The 27,616-nt window shown below is 41.1% G+C and overlaps 1 protein-coding gene across 1 annotated transcript in view; it reads right to left on the bottom strand.

Annotated features, from left to right (window-relative positions):
* LOC116862784 (annexin A13) overlaps positions 1 to 10,169 on the bottom strand; it is a gene marked incomplete at its 3' end in the record, with an annotated part of 50,930 nt that extends 40,761 nt beyond the window's left edge. The window contains exon 1 of the mRNA XM_032850179.1: positions 10,121 to 10,169. Coding sequence (XP_032706070.1) covers positions 10,121 to 10,135 — 15 coding nt within the window. The remainder of the gene's footprint in view (positions 1 to 10,120) is intronic.
* Positions 10,170 to 27,616: the final 17,447 nt, after the last annotated feature.

Here is a 27,616-nt window from a genome sequence, read left to right on the forward strand (position 1 = left end):
GATGGGAAGAATGAAGAGTGGCTTCCTTCCTCTGCTGGTGGAGGGACTCCTGAGCTACCTTTTCTCTATGCATGTGAAGATGAGTGGTGGGAGAATGCAGCCTGGGGTCAGGTGGACAAAATAATGGGGCAGTTCCCTGGGTTGCACTTGGTGTGCGAGGCCTTGGAGGAGGATATGGGGCTAAGTTGGCTTTAAAGGCCATCATCCGGGCAGCTCTGCAGGCTTAATGATGAGAGTGGTTCTTAGGCAAAGCTGGGCTGTAACTCCATACCAGGCCTGTGAGATACTTTTGCTTCAACATTGATTCTCACACTTGAACAAACATCAGAATCAACTGGAGGGGCTTATTCAGCAGCAGCTGCTGGGCCCTAGGCCCTGAATTTCTGATTCTGTAGATCTGGAGTGGGACCCAATGATCTGCTTTCCTAACAAGATCCTAGGTTATTCCAATGATGGTCTGGGGGCCACATTTGGGCACATTCCTGCACTAGAGGAACACCTGACATTAGATCCATGGCTCTCAACTTTGGGTACATTAGAGTCACTTGGGGAGTTTCTAAAAATACAAATATAAGGACCTTACTCACACAGTGGTTTGGGGGTGCACCTGGTCATAGGGATTTGAATTCCAACAGAACAAAACATTGGTTTGAGTAAGGCTTATCTATAAAATGTAACAAATTCATCAAATTTTATCAAGCAGTTGCTGTGTGCCAGGTTTTGTGTCATTATAATGGGGACAATGTAATAGGGTTTTGTAATGGGGATACAAAGATGAACAAGTGAGTTATCAGTCCAGTGTTGGGGAGGTGTGAACAGATAGTTCTAAAATCACATGGGAGGGGAATGATGGCATTATATGCAGAGTAGCATGAAAGCACTAAGGAAGAGCACTGAATCTAACTGGGGGCCTGGGGGAGAGGAAGGAAACTCAGGGATGGGGGTAAAGAGAAGATAATGATCCAGTTCAATAGTTTAGAAATCCTGGTAAGTTAGCTTCTGGTTGGTATAATGTGAACCCAAGGCACTATGTGAAGAACTTCTACCTAAATCTCAATCTGTGCTTCAACCCTCACTAGACAAATTATTTAATCTTTCCTTGCTTCACTTTCCCCATATTTCAAAGGGGGATAATACTACTACCTCCCTCACAGAGTTGTGTGAGGTCTAAAGGACACATCAATGTGGAGTGCTTGGTAGGGTGAAGGGCTCAAACTTCACCCCATGTCCCCAGAACAGCTCACAGTCTAGCAAGAACTTGAGAAATGTCAGTAATCATCAGTATCCTTTCAAAAGGCTGCCTTGAAACCTCCAGTTATGTCCACCATCACTGGGAATCTTGGTTCTTGCTGCTGTGAGCAGAGCAGATATAGGCTGGGTTCCATACCCTACACCAAGAGGCCCCAGGCTCCTATATCTTTAAAGCTCTTGTGTCAGTTTTTTGATTTGTATGATCTTCCTTCTGTTAGTGTATTTGTTCTTGACAGCATTTTTTCCACCTCTTTAAAATGACTGCTTTTTAGCTACCATAGATAAGAAACCCTCCAAAGCCAAGACTGTGTGATTTTAACTAATATACAGCCAACTTGTTTGTTGGGAGATTTTTTATTACTGCTTCAGTTTCCTTGCTGATTATGGGTCTGTTCAGGTTTTCTATTTCTTCCTGTTTCAGTTTTGGTAGTTTATATGTTTGTAGGAATGGATCCATTTCTTTCAGATTGCCTAATTTGTCAATGCCTATGAGTCAATATGGTTGCTCAGAATATGTTCTTATAATTGTTTGTCTTTCTTGGTGTTGGTTGTAATCTCTCCTCTTATGTTAACAATTTTATTAATTTGGGTCCTTTCTCTTTTCTTTTTGAGAAGTCTGGCCAGGAGTTTGTCGACCTTAATTCTTTCAGAGTACAGGGCAGGATGGCTTTCCGGGGCAATTCTATCAAACACTTAAAGAAGAATTAATACCTATTCTTCTGAAGCTGTTTCAAAAAATAGAAATGCAGGGCGCCTGGGTGGCTCAGTGGGTTAAAGCCTCTGACTTTGGCTCAGGTCATGATCCCAGGGTCCTGGGATTGAGTCCTGAATCACAGAGCTCCCTGCTCAGCTGGGAGCCTGCTTCCTCCTCTCTCTCTGCCTGCCTCTCTGCCCACTTGTGATCTCTGTCTGTCAAATAAATAAACTAAAAAAAAAAAAAACAGAAATGGAAGGAAAACTTCCAAACTCATTCTATGAGGTCAGCATCACTTTGATCCCCATACCAGACAAAGACCCCGCCAAAAAGGACAAGTACAGATAAATATCCCTGATGAACATGGATACCAAAATTCTCACCAAGATACTAGCCAATAGGATCCAACAGCACATTAAAAGGATTATTCACCACGACCAAGTGGGATTTATTCCTGTGCTACAAGTTTGGTTCAACATGTGCAAATCAATGTGATAAGTCACATTAATAAAAGAAAGGACATTAATAAAAGAAAGGACAAGAACCACTGATGCAGAAAAAGCACTTGACAAAACACAGCATCTTTTTTTTTTTAGGAGTAGAACTTATTTAAAGTGAAATTAAATCAGCGTAGGATAATTTTAATGATCTTGATGATGATGATGATGATGATGATTCAGACGCCTCAGAGGTGCACATAGTGCTTTTTATACAGTAGAGGCTCGGTAAGTAGCATATGAATTTACATTTTAATCTACAGGGCTGCCATCCTGGTCAACTATAGGTAACTCTATTCATACAGAAAAGCATAAGAAACAGCATCCTTTCTTGAATAAAACTCTCCACAGTGTAGGAATAGAGGGAACATACCTCAATATCATAAGAGCCATCTACAAAAAGCCCACAGTGAATATCATTCTCAGTGGGGAGAAACTGAGAGCTTTTCCCCTAAGGTCAGAAACGTGACAAGAATGTCCACTCTCACCAACATTGTTTAACGTAGTACCAGAAGTCCTAGCCTCAGCAATCAGACAGCAAAAAGAAATAAAAGGCATTCAAATTGGCAAAGAAGTCAAACTCTTACTCTTCACAGATGACATGATACTTTATTTGGAAAACCTGAAAGACTCCACCCCAAAATTGATAAAATTCATACAGGTGTTCAGCAAAGTGGCAGGATATGAAATCAATGCACAGAAATCAGTTGCATTTCTATACACTAACAATGAGAGAGAAGAAAGAGAAATTAAGGAGTCAATCCCGTTTACAACTGCACCAAAACCCATAAGATACCTAGGAATAAATCTAACCAAAGAGGTAAAGGATCTGTACCCTAAAAACTATAGAACACTTACGAAAGAAATTAAGGAAGACACAAAGAAATGGGAAAACATTCCATGCTCATGGATTGGAAGAACAAATATTGTAAAATGTCTATGCTGGGGCGCCTGGGTGGCTCAGTGGGTTAGGGCCTCTGCCTTCAGCTCAGGTCGTGATCCCGGGTCCTGGGATCAAGCCCCGCATCAGGCTATCTGCTCGGTGGGGAGCCTGCTTCCTCCTCTCTCTGCCTGCCTCTCTGCCTGCTTGTGATCTCTGTCTGTCAAATAAATAAATAAAATCTTTTAAAAAAATAAAATGTCCATGCTACCCAGAACAATCTATACATTCGATGCAATCCCTATCAAAATACCATTGACATTTTCCACAGAGCTGGAACAAATAATCCTAACATTTGTATGGAACCTGAAAAGACCCTTAATAGCCAGAGGAATATCAAAAAAGAAGACCAAAACTGATGGCATCACAATTTTGGACTTCAAGCTATGTTACAAGCTATGTCATCATCAAGACAGTATGGTCCTGTCACAAAAGCAGACACATAGATCAATGGAAAAGAACAGAGAACCCAGAAATGGACTCTCAATTCTGTGGTCAAAAATCTTTGACAAAATAGGAAAGAATATCCGACAGAGGGGTGCCTGGGCGCCTGAGTTGGTTAAGTATCTGCCTTCAGCTCAGGTCATGATCCCAGGGTCCTGGAATTGAGCCCCGAATTGGCCTTGTTGCTCAGCAGAGAGCCTGCTTCTCCCTTTCCCCCCTACCTCTCACCCCTGCATGTGCTCTCTCTCTTGCTATCTCTCTCTGTCAAATAAATAAATAAAATCTAAAAAAAAAAATAGCCAATGAAAAAAAGACAGTCTCTTCAACAAATGGTATTGGGAAAATTGGACAGTCTCATGTAGAAGAATGAAATCGGACCATTTACTTATGCCATATAAAAAGATAAACTCGAAATGGATGAAAGACCCAAATGTGAGACAGGAATTCATCAAAAATCTGTAGGAGAACACACAACCTCTTTGACCTTGGCCACAGCAATTTCTTGCTAGACGTTCCTCCAAAGGCAAGGGAAACAAAAGCATAAATGAACTATTGGTAACCTCATTAAGATTAAAAAGCTTTTGCAAAGGGAACAGTCAACAAAACTAAAGGCAACCTACAAATGGGAGAAGATATTTGCAAATGACATATCAGATAAAAGGCTAGTATCTAAGATCTATAAAGAACTTATCAAACTCAACACCCAAAAAACAAATACTTCAGTTAGGAAATGGGCAGAAGACATGAACAGACATTTCTCTAAAGAAGACATAGAAATGGTCAACAGATACATGAAAAATGCTCCATATCCCTTGACATCAGGGAAAATACAAATCAAAACCACAATGAGATACCACCTCATACCAGTCAGAATGGCTAAAATGAATGTTAGGCAGCAACAAATGTTGGTGAGGATACAGAAAAAGGGGAACCCTCTTACACTGTTGGTGGGCATGCAGCCTGATGAAGCCACTCTGGAAAAGAGTATGAAGGTTCCTCAAGAAGCTAAAAATAGAGCTACCCTATGACCCAGCAACTGCACTGCTAGGTATTTACCCCAAAGATACAAATGTAGTGATCTGAAGGGGCACACGCATCCTAATGTTTATAGCAGCAATGTCCACAATAGCCAAACTGTGGAAGGTGTCCATTCACAGATAAATGGACAAAGATGTGGTTTATTTATTTATTTATTTTTAAAGATTTTATTTATTTGACAGAGCGAGAGAGACCACAAGTAGGCAGAGAGGCAGGCAGAGAGAGAGAGGGGGAAGCAGGCTTCCCGCTGAGCAGAGAGCCCGACATGGGGCTCAATCCCAAGACCCTGAGACCATGATCTGAGCTGAAGGCAGAGACTTAACCCATTGAGCTGCCCAGGCGCCCCGAAGATGTGGTTTATACATACAATGGAATATTACTCAGCCATCAAAAGGATGAAATCTTACCATTTACATTGACGTGGACAGAACTGGAGGGTATTATGCTGAGCAAAATAAGTCAGACAAAGACAATTATCATACGGTTTCATTCATATATGGAATATAAGAAACAGTGCAGAGGGGAAGGGAGGGAAAATGGAATGGGAGGAAATCAGAGAGGGACACTCTTAACTCTGGGAAACAAATGGAGGGTTGCTGGAGGGGAGGTGGGTGGGGGGATGGGATAACTGGATCACGGGCATGAAGGAGGGCATGTGATGTGACGAGCCGAGCACTGGGTGTCACACAACTGATGAGCCACAAGTCTACATCTGAAGCTAATGATGTATTATATGCTGGCTCACTGAATTTAAATAAAAAATAAAATAAAATACAGCCAACTCTGAATGGGAGGCTTGTTTTTAAATGAAGAAGGGATGCTTTAGTGCAAGTCCTATTTTGACATCAGAGGCCCATTTTGGTTCCTGCTATAGCCATGGTGATGTTCCGAGGGACTAATTTTCTGGGGTAAATGATTTCCTGATAGTAGAGGTAGGACTGCATGGTCTAGGCTGGATTCTGCTTGGTTTCTTTCACTAATTCTCTGGGGTTTGGGATCACACTTTAAGGCCAACTCTTGGTTAAAACCATACTTACTTTATCCCACATTCCCAGTCACATTTTTACTTGCCTCCAGAGCCTCCCTTTTCTTCTCGGGCATCTGGACCGATTCCCACCTGTTGTTTGGCTCCTGGGTGTTCCTAATCCACCTGCTTCTGAGCTTGCCTGTTCCCCTCCCATAAGTCCCAAACTGTTTTCCATTTTAGACAAGATTTATGTTGGTTAAATATTGGCACAAGCAAGTCATAAATGTGGCATGTTCCCAAACACCGTGGCAGATCGCTGAGCAGATGTTCTAACATTCACAATTTGTTTTTCACTTATGGGCACTTCCAAGGACACCTGCTTTCATTGGTGGTACGCTGATCTGCCCTTGGAAGAAGAGTGTTGTGCTCCAGTTCAGCGTTTCTCAAACTCAACTTCACATTTAGCACCACCTGGGGAACATCTGCAAATCCCAGTGCCCAGGCCAACCACCAGACCAGTTAATTCAAACTTTCTGGCTTCAGTGGTTTTTAAAACTCCGCAGGTGATTCCGATGTACAGCCAAGTGTGAGAACTTGTTCCCTAGTTGCTTCTCAGACCGTCCTACGCTAAGAATCCCTGCAGGATCTTGCTAAAATGCAGATCCTTCATGGGCCTGGGATTCTGCATTTCTAACAAACACCCAGGTAATACAGATGCTGTCTCTATTCCAGAAACCACAATTTGAAGGGCCAGGCAAGTTATTCCTAGTGCCTGTTTATCAGCCTTACAAATGATTTTCCAGAAACCAAAAGTCCTCTTGAGTTTGTGATTATTTCAACATTTGTCCACGGCTCCCCTGAATCTTGCTTTCTCCCTATTGCTCTGCCCATACTCTTTGTAACCATACCCTAACGGCAAAGAGATTTCACTATTGATCTCAATTCTGGATTTTCCTCCAGAAAGCGATTCTCCTGAAAACAACCCATGCAAGAGAACAGAGCCGCCATTTCACTAAACCAAAGCAGATTTTCCTGTGGAAAACCTTATTTTTAAATAATACGATTTTCCAGAATCTTCCAAAAATATGAAAATCGTATTTTTCTGTTGATGCACAAAGCTCATTCAGCACAAGGACACGTCCTCTAGGCTAAGCAAACTCTGAACATTGTGTGATTTAGCAAATGATAGGAACCCCTTATCTGGGTTAATACTGCTCCAAATAGGTTAGTCATAAGCACTATGTCTTCAGTTGAAGGAAACTATTAATAATAGCAATAGGACTGGGGGAAAGCACAAAATAAAAAAGTAATTTCCAGTTTTCCGAATTGGCTAGGAAAGCCTCTATATCACAGTTCCTTGGAAAATGTAGTTTCCTGACCAATATCCAACTGGCTTTGGAGTACTATCTGTCAAGAAATTGTGGATCCCAGTCCATGGACATATCCTTGGGAATTCTTAACTTTCCTAGTAGGCTTTTAAGATCCATGTTTAGGGGCGCCTGGGTGGCTCAGTGGGTTAAGCCTCCACCTTCGGCTCAGGTTGTGATCTCAGAGTCCTGGGATCGAGCCCCGCATTGGGCTTTTTGCTCAGCAGGGAACCTGCTCTCCACACCCCAACTCTGCCTGCCTCTCTGCCTACTTGTGATCTCTTTGTGTGTCAGATAAATAAGTTAAGATTAAAAAAAAAAAGACTTTATTTAAAAAAATAAAATCTGTGTTTATTGCTAGCTGGTAATAACTTAAAAACTAACGTAAAGCATATTAAATGATCAGGATGACCAAGAGCAAGCACACGATTTCAACACTTACATTTGTGTTTCTATTTATGATTGTATATATGCCAGATAGCCGTAGTTTAATTGTTGCAAGCCAGTGATGAAAGATTAGAGAACAGAGAGAGGTAGGTTTAATATAAAAATCATGCATGTTAGCCAAGAGAAGTCCCGATTGTTTTTAGGGAGTCTTACAAACATAAGCTTCTCAGTTTTGGATAGAGAAACATTACAGTAGAATTAAAAAGTCACACATCACATCCTATTTTAGACACGCTGTAATGCAAAAGAAACCACATGATAGCCATCAGGGCCATTTTTTACACTGACTGTGGCCATTTAATCCCAGCAAGATAATATTATCTATTATGCTAAATCAATGGCATGCATTTGCACCTTCTCAACTCGGATTCTACTAGTATTTAGTTTTATATATTTGTTTTGGTTGTGCAAAACAAGCTTCAAAACCAGAAACATTAGAGGTCGAAGTTTGTACATATTCAAGTTGCTTTCTAATGTAAATAACTGAAATCATTACCAAGATGATTTTTTGTTCTTTTAAGAAGATTTTGCATTTACTTATGTAGAAACACAGTCTTAGAACATATTCATTCCTTGTGCTATGTTAAATTCCATTCGCATTTTCTAAAATATCCTAGTGGCCATCTGTAGCATCACGCTCTCCACCGTAAGGCATGATTAAGGGGATACTGCTGGGAACAGAAGCAGAGCTCCTAGACCACCTTTCTACTGTAGCTGCAAACATTGTAACAGACATTTTCCAGGGAAAGATTCCCCTGCTTGGGAGCTGTGCCTGCTGATGACATCTGCAGGCTGGAGGATGGTGGAGGGTCCGATGGGACAAGTCATTGGTGCGTAAATACTGGGACCATGAGAGAGCCCAGTCATGCCTATGATCTGGAGGAAAAATCAAGTGCTTACAGGCTGTTGGGCCTCTGGCTGTCCATGCCCTGATGGGTGGCTGAGAGGCTGCACGGCTGCTGAGGGTTGGCTGTCCCCTCTGGGCAACTGGTGACTGCCTTCTGAGAGGGAGTAAGACTGGCTCTGAGGATTCAAAAAAGAAATACATAAAAATGCTAGACCACTCACACAAGCCAGCTGCCCCATGGGGATGACACTCCAAAGATAAAAATGTCTTCCTAAACTGCTATGGCAGGAACCCTCTGCAGCTATCAGAAGTATCTTAAAAATAGGTTTTAGTATCTCTGAAAGATACCGAATGGCAGGCTCTTGGCTAGCAAAACAAGAAAAAAGAAAAAAAGAAATGTTATCTACAAAAGGTTTGAAATATGACACTCCCTGAAGAAGTTATTTGTAGGCTTGCAACCACTAAGTGCAGGTTTAATTTGTAGCAAAGGGAAAAAAAGCTTATAAACAAAGTTAAAGTTTACAGAACATTCTGGAGTTTCATTCTCTTTGGTCCTAGTTTACATAGAATAAGTCATTCTTGCCATGGAGAGCTAGAGTAGGTGCAGCCAGACCGTATTAAAATGATTACTGCAACAGCTTTAGACACATATTTTTCAATATTAAAAAAAAAAATCAAGGTTTTTTTTTATCCTTAAATATAGCACAATTTATTTATTTATTTATTTCTGATAAACTTCCACCAAAGTATCCTGGTTAAACTGTTCCCTAGACTTCCACTGCAAGTCAACAAATTTATTTCCTTTTATTTCTTTTTTTTTCCTTTAAATTATTTTTATTAACATATAATGTATTATTAGCCCCAGGGGTACAGGTCTGTGAATCATCAGGCTTACACATTTCACAGCGCTCACCATAGCCCATACCCTCCCCAATGTCCATCACCTCCTTCCCTCTCAAAAATTAAGATTTCAATCTGCCCTGCCTTGTGCCTCGTTGGTTCCAAATGGTAGTATTCTAGTCAGTTTTTAGTCATTCATAGTTTATAGACACAGTATTCCACATGGGCCTAGACATTTCAGGAAAAAACCTCAAACCCCAAAGATTAAGTCTATTCCCTGGATATCTGCAAATATCCAAATGTTTGATGCTTTTTAGAATACTAGAACATGTTTACCTTTCAGCCCACATTATATACAGCCTTGTAGGGATACTTTTACCTTGGCCTCTGGCTGTTTACAACATGAACCTGTCTTCCCCACCTGTCTTCCCCCACATATGCTAGGTGGGCATAGCTACGAGATTTTGTGTGACTTTGCCACAACTAACAGCTTTAGTCATACAGTCCACAAATCCGTATTAACCATTTGCCCTGTGCTGGGTACTGTTTACTGTCTCATTTTAAATACTTCTCTTTAGCCCCTCCTAAAAGATTTTTGACTAACAGAGAGAAAGTATATTGTAAGTGCATTTTAAAAGCATGGTACGCTGTTGTGAAAACCATCATACAATAAGGAGTAACACAATGATCAAGTATAAAAGTATCAATCATGATTTCACAGTTTAAACTTCTCCACATGCTAACTACAACGAAAACTTTTTTGACTCCCAAAGGCAATAAATACTTACATGACGATTGCCCATTTTCGTTTTTCTAACACAGTTGTTCTGTATTTCATTAAGAAATGAAATCATACAGGCCAAGTTTATAATAGTTTCGGTATAGCTCTTGAGTTTAATAAGTAACTCTTGGCACGGAATTTGAATACATCGTTGGGGATGGGTAGGGAGTGGTGATAGCTACAAAGGAGCTGAACCCTCCCAAGCTGGCTTTCTAGGCCTTCTTTTCAAAACAAAGTATTTGTTAATACATCAAGTATAGGCTTTTTAAGGTGAATAGTTTATTCTCAACTAAACCTGTCTCACTTCTGGATTACTGAGTAGCTATTTTTTTTATTTTAGGTATTTATTTAAAAATTTATACCTTGTAGTAATAAAGGCATTCACTAAACAAGACTGAAAATGATGTTTTACTAACATCACTATCACTATTACACAGAATCCTTCTGAAGGTGACTTTGAGTGATGTCAACATCATATTTATAATCTAGCTAGTTTTTAAATTGAAAAAGTAATATGTGTAGTTGGTAGTGTTTCGCTAATAGTGCAAAAGGGTACTGTGGAAAGTAAGCCTACTGACCTCCCAGGCCCTTCTCCCAGTGTTGTTTTTGTTTTTGTTTTAAGATTTTATTTATTTATTTGAGGGAGAGAGAGAGTGAGAGAGCATGAGAGCAGAGAAGGTCAGGAGCAGCAGACTCACCAGGGAGTTGGGAGCGAGATGCGGGACTCAATGCCAGGACTCCGGGATCATGACCTGAGTTGAAGGTAGTTGCTTAACCAACTGAGCCACCCAGGCCCCCGGCTCCCAGTGGTTTTTGATGGTTTGCATAGAGAGCCATGTCTGCCTGTCTCTACTTATCTGGCTCTGTTTATCTCTTTTTCTTCCTTCCTTTCTTCCTTCCTTCCTTCCTTCTTTCTCTCCCTTCCCTCCCTCCTTCCCTTCTTTCTCTGGCCTGCATTTTTTGTTTGTTTTCTTGTTTTGTTTTGTTTTATTGTCAACAAATGGGTTTGTGCAATACTTCCTATGCTTTTATGCTTCATATAGTAAAGAGGTATATGACACTGGTACATTTCTTTTCCAGTGGCCACATAGTAGTCTGCTATGAGTATGAACCAAACCTTATATCATCAGTCCACTGTTCAAGGTCATTTAGGGTTTTGTTTTGGGGTTTTGTTTTTTTTTTTTGGCTTTTGTGGGACTATCTTCATTTATACATCTTTGCCTGTGTGTGCATGTTTATCTGCAAAATAAAAGTCTCAGGATGTAATTGCTGATCAAAGAGTATATGGTATGTGTTGTAAAGAGCATGGGTGTTATGTAAGACTGATGAATCATAGTCCTGTACAATGTATGTAATGTACAATGTAATGTACAAATAATACATTACAAGTTTATTAATTGAATTTAAATTTAAAAAACTTTAAAAAAGAATATATGCATTTAAAAGTCTGATAGCTGCACCTGGGTGGCTCAGTCGGTTAGGTTTTGCTCAGGTCATAATCCCAGGACTCTGAGATGGAGCCCCAGGTCAGGCTCCCTGCTGAGCAGGGAGCCTGCTTCTCCCTCTCCCTCTGTCTCTCCCCTTGCTCATGCACGTTCACTCTCTCTCTCTCTCAAATAAAGGAATAAAATCTTAAAAAAAAAATCTGATCGATCTTGCCCAGTTGTTCTCTGCACAGACATCGAAATGCTGAACAAGTCCAAGTCCAGCTGACCCATGAGCCTGAATTTCTTTTCCTATTTATTTATTTTTTTCTGAGCCTGGCTTTAAAAAGGTGGAATGTATAACCCCCTACAATAATAGCCAGGGCTCATTTTTTTCTACATACTGGCCATGATAAATACTATGAGGGTTTTTCATTTCTGTCAATTTCAAAGATGAAAAATGGTTATCTCAATGTTTAATTTACATTTCTTTCCTTTGTTATTCTTAAAACTATATATCACATCCTTAAAGGTCATTTGCATGAGTCTTTCTGGGGTCTGCTTATGTCCTTTATTTTTAATTTGAGTTATTAGTCTCTTCATTGTTTATTTGTAACAACACTTTATAATAAGATCTAAGCCTTTGTCAAATGTAACAACTATTTCCCCCCAATTTGTTGTTTGTCTTTAGCTTCTGTTTGAGTGTGTTCTGAGCACATATGTGTGAGTACAGAAAGTGTCAGTTTTTATGGATATATTAGCTTGCTTAGAAAAACATCTCTGGGGACAACTGGGTGGCTCAGTGGGTTAAAGCCTCTGCCTTCCGCTCAGATCATGATCCCAGGGTCCTAGGATCGAGCCCTGAATCGGGCTCTCTGATCAGCAGGGAGCCTGCTTTCCTCCCTCTCTCTGCCTGCCTCTCTACCTACTTGTGATCTCTGTCTGTCAAATAAATAAAATCTTTAAAACAAAACAAAAAAACCCCATCTCTGTATTAAGATGATTAAGACTTCTTGTACATTTTCTTCAGGTTTTTTAATGGCTTCTTTTTTATTTACATATTTTTTATTATTTTTTTATTTTTTAAAGTGGACTCTATGCTCAGCCTGGAGCACTGTGCAAGGCTTAAACTCACAAACCTGAGATCAAGAGCCCTGAGAACAAGAGTTGATGTTGGATGGACTGAGCCACCCAGGTGCCCCACAATGGCTTCACTTTTAAAGGCATAGCTCTTCGATCCATTTGGAATTGATTTGATGTAGAATAAGGAAGCAATGGTTTCAGCTTTAGTTTTGGTTATTCCATAGATCCTAAGATAGTTAGTAAATAATTCGTCTTTCCTCATCTGGTCCAAGAATCCATCTTTATTTGCACTAATTCCCATGCAACAGAGTACTAAATTCTCATGGGTTTATTAAATTCTGATTGCATATATTGGTTCTTTTGTTCTTTAACCTTTACCTGTTGAGTGCCTTGGATGTGCTAACTGCTAGGACTACAACAATGAATAAGATAGATTCAAATTTCCTCTTCCTAGAATGGAGTCAAGTATGCAAGAAACAAACCAATACAAATTGTTGTATAGCCTGTGAAGAAAACCAGCAGGGTGCTATGATAGAGACGAGTGTGTGTGTGTGTGTGTGTGTGTGTGTGTGTGTGCGCGTAATTTAAACAGTGGTAAAACTCTTCAAGGAGATAACATTTAAGCTAGGAACTGAAGGATGAGAAAGAGCCCATCATTTCAAAAAATAAAGTGTTCCAAATCCAATGCTCTTAGTTTGCACTGAGGTTCAGAAATTGGAAACAACTTTGCTAACTGGAGGAAAGGAAAGATATTTGAAGAGGTTAGGATATATTGTGTGCCAGGTGGGAGGATGGGTGCAGGGAGTCAACAAGACAAAACTCTCCTCCAGGAATTTGCAGTGGAATGGGGCTTGGGGGATGACAAGAAGACATAAATTAACAATTAATGCTTCGGCCACTCTCTATGATTTTGGCCTTTAACATCTAATTTGGGCTCTATAGGTCTCTGCCACCTTCTCCCAGCCCCAGACTGCTCAGGGCCAAGTTCTCCTGCCCCACATCTGTGCTGGTTTGAATCCACCCTCTGTGTCAGTAACCCTCCCTAAAAGCCTTTATCAGGGATGTCTTCCTTCCTTTCCCTCCCCAGGCTGTTGAAGCTCAAGGTTCAAGAGGATTGGCGCAATTCGATATGCAGTGATCGAAGTAGAGATAAGTTCTGTTCAAGGTTCACTGGAAATGCATACAGAAAAGATATAACTTGTGGCTCCAGGGAGATGAGATAGAAAGCTTAGAAGCCAAGTGAGAAGTTGACATTAACTTTCTGTTTTTCTGGATCACCACCACTATAACTACCTCTTGGTAATCTCACTTTGCATGTGATCAAGTTTGGCTCTGACTGGAACAGGGCTGTTTCTACTGTCACCAACTTTCTGCTTCCCCAGCTGGTTGGGTCCATAGGAAAGCGGCTACAATAATTTCAAGCAATAGCAGTAAGAGGAAGGAAGGGGAATTCCTGTGATCCCAGGTCATTTCTGGGAGGCTGTCATGGTGGGGGGAAAGGAGAGGTGAGAAGAGTAAGCAGACATTTTAGGGGAGGGAGGACACAGAACAGTGAGGGGGGAGGGGGTTTTGTTATTATCATCTTAAATATTTAGTGATTCTAGATGTTTACAGGTGTTGCCTCATATTTTTCTCTACTAGGCTGGGCCTGTTTATTTATATCTCTTGGACTTTGATGGTTCTCAAAGTGGTGATGGCAGCCAGAGTTCTAATATCCTTCTAACCTTATGAGTCTCAAAAGCAAGTCATAAATTGATCTTGCCGAAGAGAGTCTCTTCCTTCACCACCCACCAAGGTGAAGTTTCTAACACTTCTTAAAAATGTCACTTATACATCTTTTATGGCTTGAATTGTATCCCCCAAAGGACATGGTAAGGTCCTAATCCTCAGTACCTGTAACTTTATTTGAGGAAATAGAGTCTTGGCTGATAACCAAGTTAAGTTGAGATCACTAAGATGGACCAGAACCCATTATAACTGGTGTCCTTCTAAGAAGAGGAAAACAGCATGTGAAGACATAGGCTCACGGGGAGAAGGCCATGTGTTGATGGAGGTTAATAACTTTTTCAAGGGCAGAGACAGGCTTATTGCTTCAGAAATCCCCACAGTGTCTTCATACCATGGCTACTTAATAAAAGTTGTTCCTTGACTAAGACAAAAAGACTGACATTTACAGGAAATGATTACAGTTGCTAACAACAGCTATATATCTATACTCCTATACTTTTCCAATAGTAAAAACCCTGAGAGTAACACATCATCTTGCAAGCATAAAAAGAAAAATCTCACGGTACAAAAAGCTTTCTTAACTCAGTGATTGGTTAACCAGTAGTTGTATGTTTGTCACACATAAGATACCATGCTGGGCTCAGGGCATGTGAAAAATCTAGGACATCACTCCTACCCTGCCCTGTTAGGTGTTTATGTTCCAGTTGGGGGAAAAAATCCATAGAAGACAAAATGCTTTGATTTAATATAACATTTTGTGGCAGAAAAACCATAGCACTGGGAGAGCAAAGACCTGGGTTTTAGGCTGGTCTCTACTACAACTTAGGAGTATGCTCATATTAGAATCACATTTTCTCCAGTTCTTGGGTTTCTGTTATAAAAAGGTAAGAGTTGAACTTCATCTCTACATTTACTTCCAGACCTAAAATACGATGAATAACTTGGATTTCAGAAGACATATTGGGTTCTAACAACCTGACCCATAATCACTTAATCAAACGAGGAATTTATTGGCTTACATAGTTGGAAGAGATGGTTAGCTTCAGGCATAGCAGGATCTAGCTACTCAAAATATATCCGCAGAATCCATGGTGTCTCTTAGTTCTTAGTTCTGCTTTCTCCCATCTCAAAGGTACCCCCCTTCTTAAGGGCAAGATGGCTGCTGGTGATTCCACATGTTCATCTTACAATTCCAAAACTAGTGAAAAGAAAATGAGAGCTTTCTTTTCCTCCAAATCCAAATATACATCCTGATCTGAATCTCTGGTGGCAGCTAGGACTCATACTTTCTCTGAACTGGCCACTATAGCTGGGGGAACATAGTGAAGACTGGATTTCATGTCACCTCTAGAGCTGAAAGGAGTCAAGTCCACCCAAACCATGTGGATGGTCTGAGAATGGGGGAAGGGGGACACCCAGAGAAAACTGGGATGCTTTAAAGATTTTATTTATTTATTTAACAGAGAGAGAGAGATGACAAGTAGGCAGAGAGGCAGGCAGAGAGAGAGGAAGGCAGGCTCCCCGCTGAGCAGAGAGCCTGATGCGGGGCTCGATTCCAGGACCTTGAGATCATGACCTGAGCCGAAGGCAGAGGCTTAACCCAGTGAGCCACCCAGGCACCCTTGGGATGCTTTTAATAAAAGAAGGGTGAGTGGATGGTAGGGTGGCCAAATAAGACATGTCCACTGCAGAGGGCAAAAGTTGCAGAATACGGGAAGTAAAAGGAGAGAATGAAAGGAAAAGGGGAGAAAGGTCCTGAGAATGGGAAGAGTAGGTGGAAACAGTAGTCCAGATTATTTTGAACCCACTAAGAGGATGAGAACTGACTTTGGAGCCACCAAAAAGAGGAGCAAAGTGCCCTTCCTTGGAGCTCTCCCTTCTGGTCCAGCTTGCTGTGCATCCCTGGGGGCACCCTGCCTGCAGTTAGCCACCGCCATGGACACATTCGACTGCAGCTCATGCGCCCATGCAGCAGCCCCATTCCAATGGCTCCTTCCTATGGGCTCTGTCCCAGGAGTTTTGCTTCAGTGCCGGCTGGTGGACAGGGCTCCATGGTCCACACTTCTGTGAAGATGAACCCCCACTTTTGGCCTACACTGCAGGGTTCCAGATCCCAGCCTTCATCCATTAACACACGTATCATTTGCTACATTCGGAGTGTTATAACTCTGTGCTGAGCACTATGGGGCAGAAGAAAGGAAGGTAAAAAATAGGGTGTTTGTCCTCCAAGAATGTAATGTTTCTTTGTAGGGAATAAAATATTAAAAAGAACAGTTGTCAGCCAGGATAAAATTGATGTATGAAATGACTACTATAGACTACATTATGGACTATTACAGACAAATACAGACTATGATAGGCTATTCTGTAACTAGAATGTTACAGAAGTTGGGAAGGAAGAAATGATGGCCCGAAGGAATGAGGGAGGCTTCATGAGGGCCTGTGCCTTACTCTGGCAACAATTGGAAGGGCAGTTAGGGGAAGGACACGGAGGGGTTGGCACTGGAAGTGGTGAATGCCTTTAGGGAATGAACAGGGGAGAATATATTGTGTTGAGCAGTGAGGGGAAGCTGAGGAGACCTGAAAAGTTAACCTAGATGGGGACGCCTGCTCTTGAATAGTGGTGAAGGGGAAGCTATGGAAGAGAACCCAGGGTTTCAGGCGGGGTGGCTGGCATTTTCAGCTACTGAGCGGTCCAGGAAGGAGCTCCTCTAGGAGGGAATGTGGATGCTGAAGTGCCAGATGGCTCACAAATGAAGAGTTTAAAGGTCCGGAGAGGGAAGAGGTGCTGGGCTTTGCCGAGAAGTCAGGGATGGAGCCCTTCGGGGATCCATCCATGCAGAAGGATGATAGAGTCTTGAGATGTGTGAGGGCAGAGGGAACAGAAAAAGACCATCGAGTAAGTCAAAAGGTTCCTCAGACAAAATGACAAGAGGGGCGCCTGGCTGGCTCAGTGGGTTAAAGCCTCTGTCTTTGGCTCAGGTCATGATCTCAGGGTCTTGGGATCAAGCCCTGATCTCTGCCTGTCAAACAAATAAATAAATAAATAATCTTAAAAAAAAAAGAAAAGAAAGTACACACGAGATACAACAATTGAATGTGTGGCATCGCTGGACGCAGGCTACCTTGCCTGCGTCCGCCCTCACCTTACTGTTTCCCTGCTTACACCTTCTCACCCCAGAATTGGACCTCCTGTGGACAACGAACACCTCCTCTTCACTTCTGTCCCTCCGAGTCTTGTGTGGCACTTGTCCCAGGGGAATCACTGCAGCTGACTTACAATGTGTCTTTGTTGAGTGAGTGGCCAAGATCAATGAATTCTTTAGAAAGTTGCTTGTCATAGGCCAGATTTTGTGGTGACCATCTCCAAGGGATACAAAAATTTCTTGAGCAGGAATTTCATTCATGTGACTTTTCAGTAAATAAATAATCTGGCTGGAAAGTAGGTGTGTGTGTGCATGTGTGTGTGTGTGTGTGTGTGTGTACACAGTTTTTCTCACTTTCAGTCAATTCAGGGTAGGAAAGCTGAGATTCCCATCCAAAGATGAGCAAGGATGTGTATGTGAATGATCCTGCAATTCTTAGATTGTTTCCCATTACCATCCTTTTAAGAAGATTCATTAGCATGTTTTAAGCCACTATTTACTTACTTGTTGAATATCTATGTGCCAGGTGCTCTGCTGGACACTGGGGATTGGTGGTGACAGGACAACTGTGGGTCGTGATGGAACTTACCTTCCACTGGAGAAACAGAAACAAGTACACAAAGACACAAACAAGAGTGACAGGTTGCCAGGAGTGTGGTGCTGTGATGGGAATAAAGAGGGTGATAGGAAGGTAAGCAAGGGGAGAGGCCAGGGGTGATGGGGCAGGAAGGGGCAGTCTGTGTGAGTGGGGGACCTAGATGAAGCATTCAAAGAACTAGAGGAGGCAGTTGAGGGAGAGAAAGGAGGCCCCCAGGTAGAAAGTCTGTAGTACATTTGAATGGCAGAAAAGATGACCGCTGAAGGGTGGGGGAGAGTGGGATGCAGTGGGATGGGTGGAAGCAGATTCAGCTGAGCCTTGTAGGCTACGGGGGAGGGGGTGAGGGTGGGGTTCTGAGGACATTTGTAGCGAACTGTAAAATCACCAAAGAATTTTAGATGACAGCATATCAGGCTCTGAGTTAGTATTTCAAAGATCACCTAACCGTGTGGGCTATGATGGACTTGATGGGACAGAGCAGAAGAAAAGAAATCACTAAGAGTCTTTCCCAGTGGAGCAGGTTGGGGGGGGGCAGGTGGCTTGGATGCAGATGTGGGGTTTAGAGATTTGGAAGTAGAGCCAAGAGGACTTGTTGGCACGTTGACTTGTGGATGGAGTGCAAAAGAGAATCAGGGGTGTCTCTTTCAGACTTGAGACTCAAACTCTTGGGTGGGGTGCCAATCACTTAACTAGTGGGAGGCGATCTGGGAGCGGCGGGAGCAGGAGTTTTGGCTCAGATCTTGTTAGTATGTGGTAGCTTATTAGCTACCCGCATGGAGCAGTTGGGTATGTATGCATGATGCCTGTGTTAGAGACACCTTTGGAGTCATGAGCACACATGTAAGTCATGAGCCAGGTGGAGATTCCTAGGAGAGAGTGTGAGAATGGAGAAGGGAAGTGCAGAGAAGGGAGGAGAAGAGCAGGCTCAGGACTGAATCTTAGGTGACCAACACTTACCTACTGGGCAGAGAAAGGGAGGGGAGACAGCAAAGGAGACAGAAGGAGCCGAGAGTAAGAGCAGAGCAAAGTGGGAAGAACGGGATGTCTAGAAAGGCAAGAGGGTGTTTCAAGAAGGAACATGCTTAACTATGCTGACTGCACCTGAGAGAAATACGAAGCAAACCAAGTGTCTAAAATGTATTTTACTTGTACAACTTAACCATACAGGTTTTCAGGAATATACAAACCACATGAACAGAAGCAATCTTTTCTTGGATAGTTTTATTTTTTGATGACCAATTAAGGATAAATTCCCTCTTTTTAAAAAAGATTTTATTTATTTTTTTGACAGAAAGAGAGATCACAAGTAGGCAGAGAGGCAGGCACAGAGAGAGAGGGGGAAGCAGGCTTCCCGCTGAGCAGAGATCCCGATGTGGGATTCGATCCCAGGATCCTGAGATCATGACCTGAGCTGAAGGCAGAGGCTTGACCCACTGAGCCACCAATGTGCTCCAATGATAAATTCTTTAAAAAAAAAATTCTTATTTAATTAAATTTTTTAGAGATTAGCGGGATGCCTAAGTGGCTCAGTGGGTTGGGGCCTCTGCCTTTGGCTCAGGTCATGATCCCAGGGTCCTGGGATCAAGCCCTGCATCGGGCTCTCTGCTCAGCGGGGAGCCTGCTTCCTCCTCTCTCTCTGCCTGCCTCTCTGCCTACTTATGATTTCTGTCAAATAAATAAATAAAATCTTTAAAAAAATTAATTTTTTAAAGATTAGCAAATTTAATTTGATTTGTGTAAAGAGATTTGATTCTAATCAGAGTTGGCCTGGTTGGGTTGAGGTAGAGCTGGTAGTTGCTCACAAGGTCATTCCAAGGACACCAAGGTCTCCTTGGGCACGTCACCCACAAGGCATCCGGCCCTGTCCTTCTCTGTAATGAGCTGATGACTGGAAAGTCCTTTTGTCTTTCTGGGCTTCCATTTTTGTAGTTGTGAAGCAAGGAGGTTAGACCAGTACCTTGTAAAGTCCTTCCATCTTAGGTCTACTTTGATTCTGAGATTCTAGCCAGGCCCATTCATTTAGTCCTTTCTTACTAAAACGAATGAACCTCAATAAAAATTGTTTTGTTGCTGTTCCCAAAATTTGCTAATTTGTTAGCATCGCCGGTGTTAATGGGCAAAAGAGTATTTTTATTTCTGACTTTTTATTTCATGATTCTGAGCAAAGCTGTGTCCGTAGCAAGATGCAAGATCTGCATTTTCAGAGTCTTTTTGCTTTATGGCATCGTAAAGCCTGTTCCATGTTAGAAATCAGATTTGACTTTGTAAGGGTACACAATGACTAAGATACCCAAGATAAGAACTCCTTGCTTTCCACACTCCTGCCCCCATTTTGGCTCTATTTTGCTGGCTGACTTCAAGATCTGAACTTCTTATAAAGAATGTGCATATGGAAAGTTATTTGTTCTGAGGCCCTTTGCTCTCTCAAGGGCCACAACATGGGTGGGCTCCTCCCAGGAGTTTTATAAACTTTATTTGATGACATACACATGGCAAATTGTAGACTACTGCAGTTCCATAAAAAATCATTTTTTAGCCCACGTTTCAGATCTCCTGAATATTTCTGAATTATCTTTAAATAAAGGCTGTAGAAAATTGTGATATAAGTCATACATAGCAATAATGGATAAATAATTAATAGAACAGGAAGCTAATAACTCACTTGCTGACTAATATGCCATAGAAAACGTCATTGCCAAAGGGTGAAATGATAAAGGTTATGCTTCACTTTTTAATGGATAACTAAGGCTTCCTAACTGTTCCCGAGAGTCAAGACTACTTTTAGAGATAGAATTCTCAAAGTAACAAGGGAGTCAAGGAATTTATTATAAGGAATTTACTTAGTAATTAGGCACAGAGACTTATTTTATTTACTTACCATAATTTATTTATTTTTTTAAAAGGTATTTTTAAAAAAGATTTTATTTATTTATTTATTTGTCAGAGAGAGAGAGAACACAAGCAGGCAGAGTGGCAGGCAGAGACAGAGAGAGAAGCAGGCTCCCCGCCGAGCAAGGAGCCCAATGTGGGACTCGATCCCAGGATCCTAGGATCATGACTTGAGCCAAAGTCACCGGCTTAACCACCTTAACCAACTGGGCCACCCAGGTGTTCCATACCATAATTTATTTTTTAAAATTCCCCCTTTATATTCTACTCATGTTTATTAGCCCCCTGAGAAGAGTGAGTTGAAATTTTGCATTTCACTTTTGGGGTACATGTTAAGTGGCTAGAAAACATGAAACCTTTTAAGCAATCAGTGAGTAAAGATATCTAGCTGGGTGGGTGCTATGTACCCAAGAGATGTTTAACAGCTAGCTGAGAAAACAAACACACAGACACAATAATTATGTGCTAAGTAGATGCACAAAATGAACAGTGGTAAGAATTGAAAAGGACACTTTTTTTTTCCTCCTGCTAGTACATATAAAAACACCATATGGATTTTTTTCTAATCTTTTTCTATGTCATAATATTCTTTTGTCCTTAATTCAGTGTCATCTGGGAAATTTGGGGGGTTGGAGGAAGCCCTACTGAGTCAAGTATTTAAAACTAATTACTACAATAAAGACTATTAAAAAGAACACACACACACACACATATATATATGTATATACATATATATATATAAAAGAACACTTATTTGTTTTCTCAGCTAGCTGTTAAATATATATATTTGTATATATTATACATTTTATATATATATATATATATATATATACAAAAGAACACTTATTTGTCTGAAAAGATACCCAAAAACCTTGTAGAAAAACCAACTGCATTGTATAAGCATGTGAACATCACTCAACATTGACAATAGTGAACCCCCAAGTACCTAATTATAGATATCGTATACGATGCAGATATTTTAAATTTGATAGAATTTTGTCTACCGCAACCAGCCAAGGTGAGACTGTACTGTGGTACCTGAGGACCGTCTAGGCGCCCGAGACACCTGCGGAACCTGGAATGGAGAGGGAAGCTGGAAGTCAGCACACGTTGGGTTGGAAAGTGTGCTGATTAATTTGATGTGTCAGCTGGCCTGGGCTAATGGATGCCCAGATGGCTAGCAAAACATTTCTGGGTGTGTCTGGGTGGGTGTTTCCGGAAGAGATAAGAGTTTGATTCGGTAGACTTGAGTACAGATCTGCCCTCATTGACGTGAGGGGGCATCGTCTCTTCTGTTGAGAGTAGAATAGGAAGGGAAAAGGAAGGGCCAATTTCTGCTCTCTCCTCCTGAGCTGGGATGTCCATCTCCTCCTGCCCTCGGACGGAGCACTCCCGCTTCTCAGGTCTTTAGATTTGGACTGATCTCATCACTGGTATTCTTGAGTTTCCAGCTTGCAGAGGGGAGACTGTGGGACAACTTAGCTTTCACAACTGTGTGACCCAGATAGTACCTGAAATCAATCAATCAATCAATCAATCCATCACTCTGTTAGTGGTATGTATACCTTCCATGAGTTCTGCTTTTCTGGAGAACTTTGACTAAGATGTCAGGGTTTTGTTAAAGCTACAGTACGGAGTCAAATCATGGTTTTGGTATTTAAAGGTATCACCAGCCCCCTCCCTGTGTTTCATTCCACCGGACAGCACCAGATCTGTCTGTAAAAGTCTGCTGAGCCAAAGCAAACTCGCCTCCCTCCCTACTAAATGCTGAGCACTGTGCAAATGCTGAAGATGAAGGTGGTGAGGATGTTGCTTGGTGTCGCTAAGTGCACAATTGTGGAAGAGACACTAAGCATCATCTAAGACAGTGAGGAAAGTGCTCTGGGAAGGCTGTCCCAGGTACATACTGGGCACTCCATTTTTTTCTTTTTGAGGGGTGATACAGAGCTTATGGAATCTCATTTTTCTCTTTACAATAGAGCTCACATCTATGTGCTATTTTGCTAGTCTGTGTGGGTACCTTAAACCTAAAAGTCTAAACCCCTTACTATGAATGGGCTCAAACTAAAACACATTCGCCCTCACACTTATTGTCTTAAAACAGTCGTGCATACATGATATTCTTCCTGTAGAGTCAACGTTGATTGAAAACCACTACTTTCAAAGATCGGTCTGATTTTGAAGGTGAACCAAGATATATACCATATGACTCTACAATCCATTTTAGCCATTTTGTATGGTTGTTATCTTATGGGACTACAGTGTATGTTTCTTAAAAGGACACTGATGAGGGGCACCATCTGGTGTTAACTTTAACCACAGCTGGTTGGAACCCGTGAATGATACAAAAAGTTTATAGGTGAAGCATGACAATTCAGAAAAAAAAAATCTCAAGAAAATAGTAGTTTAGATGATACTTGGAAATAATAAAATTATTTAAATGACTGAACTTTTGGACATTGGTCTAGATAAATGCAAATTTTAAATTCCTCTTTGTGCTAAGTATTATTAGTAATAAGGCAAAAATACATTTATTTAGGGACACCTGGGTGGCTCAGTCAGTTAAGCGTATGCCTTCAGCTCAGGTCATGATCCCAGGGGTTCTGGGATCTAGCCCTGAGTGGGGTTCTGTGCTCATTGGGGTGTCTGCTTCTCCCTCTCCCTCTGCATGCTGCTCCCCCTGCTGGCACACTCTTTCTTTCTCTCTTTCTCTGTCAAATAAATAAATAAGATCTTAAAAAAATACATTTTACATGTATTTTACATAGGCCAGACCCTATTCTAAGCACTTTATATTTGTTTGTTTACTTAAGCATTGCATCAACTTTAGGAGCTAGTTACTATTATTTTCCCCAGTTTTACAGATGGGGAACCTAAGGCACAAAGTAGTTAAACAACCAGAGGTCGCTCAGTAAATAATCAAATGAGAATTTGACTCTCTCTCCCTGACGACTGTATCATTAGGGTGGTTGTGGATTTCTGTACAATGATTGCACTGAAAATCTTCAGAACTGACTTGGGATTTACAATCTGAAATTTGCAGGTGAATGCTTTTAGAGCACTTGCTTTTGTGCCAAATGGCTTGTTGTCTAGGGGACAGTTCTCAGCTTTGGCATTATTGACATTTTGGGCCACATAATTCTTTCTCTGTGTGTGTGTGTGTGTGTGTGTGTGTGTGTGTGTGTGTAAACACGTGGTGGGGACTGTCCTATGCATATTAGGACAGCATTCCTCGCCTCTACCCACTAGAAACCAGTAGTATCTTCCCTAGTCATGACAACCAAAAACATCTCCAGAAATTGCCAGATGTCCCCTGTGGACAAAGTTGCCCCTGGTTGAGAACTTCTGGTCTAGAGAATTCTGAACTCTCTCAGTGAGGAACCCAGAAATAATTTCCAGCAGGAAGCAATGAGATGACTAAGCAGTTCGGGTATGTTTTCTTTCGAATTCTTGCATGGTATTCATGTCATTCTTTCTCAATAGCAGGTGTGTCTCATTTGTCATATCAGAAATAAATACACAGTGCCAGCTTGTACCAGTTACCATTTTTTAATGCCATGTGTGATAAACCTTTGTGTTCTACTTACAAAATGCACAGCCAGCTTCTTATTTTTCTAGAATCCAGTGGCTGTATACTTGGCAGGAAACTGCAAGTGATCTCAATCTCTTTAAACATTTCTTTCCTTGACTTGGTGTGTGGAATTCTTTGAGGGGGGTTCTCTGTGAAAATAGGACAGATTATAAACTAGGTCCATTTGTTTATTCATATTTTATTGATTTACTTTTTGTTTTTTTTTTTGTTTAGCTTTTTTGTTTTTTAGTATTTTAAATACAAAGATCAATATTATGATCGTGATATATTAATATATCATAAAACACTGAAGAGCTAAAGAAGGACGACTCTTCTCTTAAATGGGGTTTCCGGTCATTAAATCACTGACATCAGGGTTTAGCAAGAGTGTCATGCAATCCTTTTTATTTTAATGTGCTCTGGCCTCCAACAGTATCTTCCATATCATCTCTTGCCAGCCAAAACACCTTCCCCTCCAATCCCTTAGGATCTACTTAGGCAAAAACTACCTCCTCTGTGATTGCCTCCAGAATCCTTAATCAGAAGAGCCACTTCCTTCCACTAGACCTTTTATTATTTTATACCCATCATTGTGTTCTCCTTTATGTTCTGTCAAATTAAGTACCTGGATTCTCACCCCTACGAGATGGCAAATCATTTAAAGGAAAGGATCATGCTTTATCTGTCTCTATCCCAAGTACTTAGCATAGTTCTTTACACATAGAATATTTTTCTTGAAAGACTGTATCCTTTTGTTAAATTAGTATTTCTCTAGAATTGGAAATCAATATTTGGCAGCGAGACAAAATCAATTGGTAACTCTATTTCTGTCATTGGGCTGCAAGAATCAGGAGAGTGGTTAAGATCTGGGTGTGGAGTCTTCCCATCTCTTCCCCTTATTAACAGAGAGAGAGATCTTCCTTTGGGATTTTATTTAGTCCCAATTGTTACCTGTTCTATGTTTCTTTCACATTTGGGAATTAATTGCAATCTTTCATGTTAATTTCATCGATCAAATCCATGAAGCAATCTTGCCCCCTCTCCTCTGTTAGCCTGGATCAGGGTTGTCTGCTTAAAAGAATCCCACAGAAACTTAATCCTTCAAAGGATTCTCCTAGTTCCCTTTAGATCCAGGCCCTTGGTAGGTCATGGTTTGGTTTTCTAAGTTATTCCACTTTCCTAGTGACCCATGGAAACCTGCCATGCTTCTCCTTGTGACAGGCCCTGCCGTTGCTTGTTATACAAGGATCTCAACATGTAGATATTGGCACTATCTTGGAAGGCAGATAGATAGTGAGGGGCGATCCCTCCAGCTCCGTCTTGCTCCTTCTTATGTTCCATGTGCAGAAAAAAAATTGTGGCTGGGGTGCCTGGGTGGCTCAGTTGGTTGAGCAGCTGCCTTCGGATCAGGTCATGATTCCAGGGTCCTGGGATCGAGCCCCGAATCGGGCTCCCTGCTCAGAGGAGAGCCTGCTTCTCTCTCCCTCTGCCTGCCTCTAAGCCTACTTGTGATCTCTATCTCTCTGTCAAAATAAATAAATAAAAATCTTAAAAAATAAATCGTGGCTCAGATTAAAGCTGGCAATTGTTTGGACAAAGAAAATGTGGCTATTTGGTTTTCAAAGTTATACTTAATCATCCTCATACCCTCCCCCACACTGGGTAGTGTTGGGGGTGGGGAGTGGGGCTTTAAATCTACTAATAAAAATGCTCTTAATTCAGCCTCTTCCTGATTAAGTACAGTCATTTCACTGGGGGACTGGATTCTATTCAGCAAATACTCTACCTTGAAGATTTCATCATCCCCCTCTGTTTCTCCTCAAGACGTGCCAGTGGGAACTAAAATAATTCAGAAAACGTTTCACAACCAAACCTCGCTTTCAAGACTACTTTCTCAGACTCAAAAATCCCATTTTTTAATTTCCAGTGGTGAACCTTGACTTTCTCTTTGCCTTTCTTTGTAATAATCCTTATCTTCTCGAAGACAAATGGATGATGTTGGCTTTTTAATTAAATTTTTCCTGGCTTTTGCTTTCCTGGGCCTACCTTTTACTGGGTTACATGGTTCATTTGGCTCCCTATTTAAAAGAAAAAAAGGAAAGAAAAGCTACTTAAAAGAAAAAAAAGAAGGAAAAAGAAAAAACAGTCACTGTGCATTAAAGCTTATACCAAGTCTAAGAAGACATGTCACTAACCACATTTAACTCTATCTACAGAAATTCTCAAAGAAAGAGAATTCCACATTTCTGCAAAGTGAGTGAACAAATGTTTACAAATACCTGAGCCAAGAAATAGCTGATTTTACATTGTTCTGCGATCAGTTTTAGTTGTAGCCAAGAAAGTATCCTATCTCTCACTCAAATATCATTAATAGAGATCATGAAGCAATCCCACTATATGTGAATTTAATCCCTGATCACAGTTTACACTAGTACATAAGCTCATATTTCTTGTTAGACCATCAAGAGATTACGTGTTGCTAAAGGTGTAAAGTTTGGATGACATAATGTAGAAGGAAATAAAAAATATTTCATTTCAGCTAAGTTCTAAACCACTGTGACAATACACCCAAAGAAGCTGAAAAGATCTGTGATGGGCCGATGCCCTATGTGTAACATGAACTCAGATCATTTCCACTAGTCCAATAGTGTGTAATTCTTTATTTCTCTCAGGGTTCTTCCAACAGTTATCAAGGGGTAGAGAAATGATTTCCTTGATCTACATGAATGTGGGATAGTTATTTGCATACTTCTTTGTGGTGGCTCAGTCAGTTAAATGACTAACTCTTGTTCCAGCACGGGTCATGATCTTTGGGTCCTGAGATCGAGCCCCAGATCAGCCTCCATGCTCAGTGAGGAGTTGGCTTAAGATTCTCTCTCTCTCCCTGTCTCTCTCCCTCTGCCACTCTGCAAACTTGCATGCTCTCTCTTTCTCAGATAAATAAATAAATCTTTAAAAAAAAGAAAAAAGCCTGGGACATACTGGGGGAATTATTTTGCATATGCGAAAGATTGTTTTAGTTGGCCATGGCATTATTGTGTTGTAGAGTTAGAAAGGACATTAG

The sequence above is a fragment of the Lontra canadensis genome, unplaced genomic scaffold (assembly GCF_010015895.1).
Source record: "Lontra canadensis isolate GAN:19392208 unplaced genomic scaffold, GSC_riverotter_1.0 scaffold327, whole genome shotgun sequence".
Lineage (NCBI taxonomy): Eukaryota > Metazoa > Chordata > Mammalia > Carnivora > Mustelidae > Lontra > Lontra canadensis.